The sequence below is a fragment of the Oryza sativa genome, chromosome 10 (genome assembly GCF_034140825.1).
Source record: "Oryza sativa Japonica Group chromosome 10, ASM3414082v1".
Taxonomy (NCBI): Eukaryota; Viridiplantae; Streptophyta; class Magnoliopsida; order Poales; family Poaceae; genus Oryza; species Oryza sativa.
In genome coordinates this window covers 3,848,811-3,854,284 of record NC_089044.1, presented here as the reverse complement: position 1 = coordinate 3,854,284, position 5,474 = coordinate 3,848,811, and the positions used below count along the sequence as shown (strand labels likewise).

Sequence of the window (5,474 nt, the reverse complement as noted above, 5' to 3'; positions counted from 1 at the left end):
GGTGCCAGAATTAACTAAAACCGGCACCTATAATGCCTTTTCCTCCTCCGTGGGTTGAAAACATATAAAACCGATGCCTTTAAGCAATTATAGGTGCCGGTTTTACTTTAAAACCGGCACCTATTATAGGTGTCGGTTAATTAAAAACCAGCACCAATAATAAATTATAGGTGTCGTTTTTTTTTTAAAAAATGGCACCTATCCAAACCGAGCCGAGCTGCCGAGCCGATCCAGGCCGATGCATTGGCCTTATCCTATAAGTCAACCTTATCATCTCTATCTCTCTCTCGCCTCTCTCGTCTTCTTTCGCGCACACGGCGGAGGCAGTAGCAGTGGCGGTCGTGCCCTCCCCTCCGCTGGATCCGGCTGGAGGGGAGGCGGCGGGCAATGGGTGGCGGTGGTGCCCGAGGAGGTAGGCGGCGGCGCAAGAGGGGAGGCGGCGGGCGACGGGAGGCGGCGACGCCCTCCCCTCCGCCGGATCCGGCAGGAGGGGAGGCAGGAGGTGGCGGGCGACGGGTTGCGGCAGCGCCCTCCGCTCCCTCAGATCTGGCCAGCCGTCGTCGCCACTTGCCGCTGCCGTCCGCCACCCTCCAGCGCTACCGTCCGCTGCCACCGCCCACCGCCCACCGCTACCGTCTGCTTGGAGCGCCATCGCCTGGATCTGCGTCGCCGCTCCCTCCGTCCTCCTTCACCGCCGCCGCTCCCTCCAGCGCCCGCTCGCCCGCCAGCCAACGCCGACGCCGTTGGGCCCGTTGCCAAGAGGTTCTCCTCTCCTCTCCCCTCCCCTACAAGCTTTGAGAAAATATTTGATTGCCCCAAGATTTTGAGCATTGTAATGTCTGTGTTGTGAAATGGTGGATTCTTATAAATTAGCATTTGGTCATTTAGGATGAAATGCTGATGCAATTTAAGAATAATTTTGCAAATCTAGCTCACGAATTGTAGGTAGCAGCTGTTGTAGGATAATTGACCTCTCTTTGCATTTTTTTTTTGATTGGCCTCTCTTCTGCATCGACACAGTCCTCCACCGCCGTTGCCCTCCGACGCCGTCCTCCTCCCACTGTCCACCCTCCCTCCTGGTCACCAACACCGTCGTGTTCTTCTGCGTCGACTCCGGTCACCAACACAAGGTGATCGATCTTGCCTGATGCTGTAATTATGTATTATAACATATGCTTGCCTGGCTGATCGATCTTTGTGGTCCAGATTAATTGGGGAGCCGCTCTTTGATCATTTGATATGTGTGTGTTTTGAAATGGGGAAATTTTGGTAAATTCTTGTTCTGAAATGTATGCTGAACTTGATCTTTTCAGGAAAGATTAATTGTAAATTATGAGTTGTTGTGTTGATGGATAGGAGTAGCAGAAGATGAGTTGTGAATATCCTATTAGTATTAATAGAAATGAGTCACTGGAGAGGAGGGGTTAAAATGCTTTTGTGTAGCTTTGGGAAAGTTAATATAGAACTTGATGCAATCTGAAATCTGAACTTGATGGTGCAGTTTTGTATATGCCATGAACCTGTGTATTCCATGAATTTGAAACAATATGAGGATGCTAGAATGCAGTAAACCTGGAAATTTTCTTTTCATGACGTAGACCTGTTACAAATATCAATATTACTTGATTGCAATTTTTAGAATCATAGAATAGGGTATGTTTTTGCTGAATGACAGTTGGACAGCTGCCCCATATTTATTTTGTGATGTAATCTGAAATCTGAAAAATGTGAAGGATGTGGATGTGCAAGATGTGAATGTAATATTCTGTGACTTGTGTGGAGGATGTGGATGTGGAGGATGCGAATATAATATTGTGTCATTTTTGTGTTTCAGGATATATTTCTGTTGCGCTATTTATTTTTTTTGGCTTTTATTAGTATAGGTGCCGGTTCTTTATTGACACCTATGTGGTGAGTACAAAGTGTTGGCCTTTACCCCTTGTAGGTTCCGATTATTTGCAGGAACCGGCACTTATAGTACCATATAGGTGTCGGTTCTGATGGTATAACCGACACTTATAATATTATAGGTGCCCAATGATTTTGATCATTGGTGCCGACCAAAAGGTGTCGGATCCAAAACCGACACCTATTAGGCCTTAAGAACCGGCACTAATGGGTATTTTTGTAACGCACAGGCTATTGGCTAGTGCATATAAAATTTAGTTGGGACTTTATAAAAAGCCTCTACAATTTCTACTTAGCCATACAAACTAACATAAAGAGAATGCTCGTACTATAATACTACCTCCGTTTTTTAATAAATGACGCCGTTGACTTTTTCTCACATGTTTGACCATTCGTCTTATTCAAAAAATTTACGTAATTATAATTTATTTTGTTATGAGTTGTTTTATCACTCATAGTACTTTAAGTGTTATTTATATCTTATATATTTATATAAAATTTTTGAATAAGACGAATGGTCAAACATGTGAGAAAAAGTCAACAGCGTCATATATTAAAAAACAGAGGTAGTATGTTGTTTGGTTTTTAGTCAATACAAGCAAGCCAGCTCCTAAATATGTGAGAAATACTACATAGATGTTTTAGGCCAAAAGAGAACAAACATATATTCAAAGAAAATTAGCAAAATTAACAGTGGAAGAATAGATGCTAGAAAATTTCATTATGCATACAAAGGCATCATATTTTACTACCATTGCAATTCCTTCACACTAAATTGTCTTTGGCAAGAACTACTTAAAATACCACATAAAAATCTTTATTTTAAAAGGTATCTTTAATTTCTGCTCAACCTTGTTCCTCTCTATGTTTCCATTGATATTGATATAAATATAGTAACTAGGAATAATCCTAGGAAGATCCCCTTTCGAATGCAAGATTTTTTTCTTTGTCCATTGATATGAAACTTGAGCTGATTCTTTTAAAAATGACGAGGAATTCCACATTCAAATAGGCCATAAACACCTTTTTAGACAGTAAAGGATCTTTTCCATTCCAAAATCTAGCTAATGAGTTGAGGGGCTCCTCCAGTTATATATTAGGTGCCTTGCCTTTTCACAACCAATGTGGGACTATTCAATACTTTTGTCTCTGAAACTTTATGTACTCTTGTGGCATGTGTATATTGATACGATAATTTTATGTGGTTTACACCTAGCTATTTTATGTGGTTTACACCTAGCTTTCAAGACAATAATAATTAATAGATGGGCTACCAGTTTTTCAATATCATGAAATAGCTGAGGCTAAGAGCATCTCCAGTAGGGACCTAAACCTAGCCCCTAACTAAATTATGAGGGTTAACATGAAAAAATCAAGTCCAACAGAGACTACTATAGACCCCAAAGTGAGGAGGCCCCTGAATCCTCCCTCGAAGCCTCTAGTCTTGGCCCCTGGGGGCTCAACAGGATGGCCCCTATCGACATTTTTTCTGGTGCAAACATTATTTTCCCTTTGCGCGCTCATCTCACGTTCCCACAACACCCTGCGATGCATTTGTATCTCCTCCGGTTGCCATCGTTGACCCTGAAATTTTTACATTTTGGTCCTTTTTGAAAACTTATTTTACAAATAGACCCCTGAAAAAACTTAAACCGGAAATGGTCCTTTTTAGGACGCCAGAGTGGCTGGCGCCGTACCCCAACATGGCGGCGCCAGCCACACTGGCGCCGTGCCAATGCCACCGTGGCAATAGGGCTGTCGTGGAGGTGCTGACTAGGCCGAAGGGGGCGCCAGCCAAAGTGGCGCCGCCCCTCATACCACGGCGTCAGCATGGCTGGCGCGCCCCTCCTCTGCGGGCCCCACCAACTTTCTCCCCCCTAAAAATTTTCGCCCTGTTCTGCCTCCGGGCAACGGCTGGCGCCCCCCCCGACCGCGGCGCCAGGGTGGCTGGCGCTCCCCTCCTCCCCCCATCGAAGCCCTTCCGCCTCCGGGCCTCGGCTGGCGCCGCCCTCATGGACCACGGCGCCAGGGTAGCTGGCGCCGCCCTCCCCCAGCCCGAAACCCTTCTGCCTCGCGGCACTGGCTGGCGCCGCCCTCCCCAACCGCGGCGCCAGGGTGGTTGGCGCCGCCCTCTGCCTCCCTGCAAATTGAAGATCCATATTGCACAAATGTACCAATTCACAGTTCGCAATTCAAATCACAATTCACAGATTCGTACAGACTAAAACAGGTTCCAATTGCACAAATCACAATGCCAAAAGTCCATCACATAGTCCTCACATAGTCCATCACATATTCCACACATCAAACAATGCAAAAAGTCCATCACATATCCCACACATCAAACAATGCCAAAAGTCCATCCTATATTCCACACATGAAACAATGTCAAAAGTCCATTACATAGTCCTCACATAGTCCATCACATTTTATATCACATAGTGCACCACATATGTCATACTACCAACCAATAGATTAACTTCATACAAATTACTTCTTCCGTTGGCGCCGAATTGCTTGCGAGACCGGAGTGTACCTACATTTGAAAATCCAATGTTTAAAACATTTTAAAAACAAAATAAGGGAAATCAAATAACATTTGAGAATGGTAAGCTCATTTTACCTCTTTTTCGCTGCCCGAGTGGATCGCAAGTTGTATTGCGTGGGTTGCGTCCCCTGAGGCGCGTCGGGAAGCTGTGACATGTCTATCTCCTCGGCGTCTGGTGCGACGTAGTCCTCATCCTCCTCGTCCTCGTCGTCATCGTCGTCGCTAGGTGGAGCCGGCGCCTTCCCCTTTCCCCTCCCTTGCTTAATGCGTGACGACGACGAGCCACCAACTCCTTCACGCTCTTCTATCCTGATGGAGTGTCGAGCGATACTTGGACGCGCGGATTGAGGTAGTGGTGGTGGTAGTCTCCCCGGTTGGTACACGTCGTCCAATCCAACCGACCTGCAACCTAATCTTGCTGCAAGTTTCCGGCACCTTTGACGAACTTTCTGCATTTCAAAAAAAAAGAAGTTTGTTAGGCATAACTCAAGTAATACAAAGTGCTAAATAAATTTTACCTCTAAAACATTGCGGAGTGTGTTCTCCGTGTCCTCACCACCCCTCGGAGCTTGGAGGGTATGCCCCATTTCATTCACACTCCTGAGGAGCTCTCTCGACTGAAAGCGTGAGAAGATATATGTTAGGGTCTAGGGTGCAAATGGAAATAATTTTGACAAATGCAAGAAAACTTACGACTCTGTCTCTAAGTGGGGCGTGCTCCATTTGATATCCAACTCTAGTTCGGACATCATAGGGATTCCGCCCCTCATCGGAGTCGCGGTCATCCTCTATGTCGGCTTCCGTCCAAGTAGGGCGGAGGAACAGTCTATATGTCCTATGCAGCCAACGAAGGTACTCTGAGAAAAGATGATTTTGGTGTATAGTCTCGATGTACCTGTCGTTCCTTCCGGCTGTCCTCCATTCATCAATGTATCTATTATGCTCTAGCCCCCAGTCTTTCACCTTCTTTGTTCTCACCCTGTCATACCTAGACAAGTAGAAGGTGATGAAACAATAG

General features: G+C 45.6%; 1 protein-coding gene and 1 long non-coding RNA gene across 2 annotated transcripts; one reads left to right on the top strand and one right to left on the bottom strand.

The window, feature by feature from the left end:
- Positions 1 to 285: 285 nt before the first annotated feature.
- LOC112936683 (uncharacterized) lies at positions 286 to 1,838 on the top strand. Its single transcript, XR_003239092.2, has 3 exons — positions 286 to 762; positions 1,021 to 1,130; positions 1,207 to 1,838. It is a non-coding gene; the product is annotated as an uncharacterized lncRNA (long non-coding RNA).
- A 2,560-nt stretch (positions 1,839 to 4,398) lies between these two features.
- LOC136353707 (uncharacterized) lies at positions 4,399 to 5,179 on the bottom strand. The gene is made up of 4 exons (XM_066304889.1): positions 5,150 to 5,179; positions 4,975 to 5,073; positions 4,532 to 4,905; positions 4,399 to 4,444 (listed from the first exon to the last, which is right to left on the bottom strand). The coding sequence occupies exons 1-4, from the start codon at positions 5,177 to 5,179 to the stop codon at positions 4,399 to 4,401; spliced, it is 549 nt and encodes a 182-aa protein (XP_066160986.1).
- Positions 5,180 to 5,474: the final 295 nt, after the last annotated feature.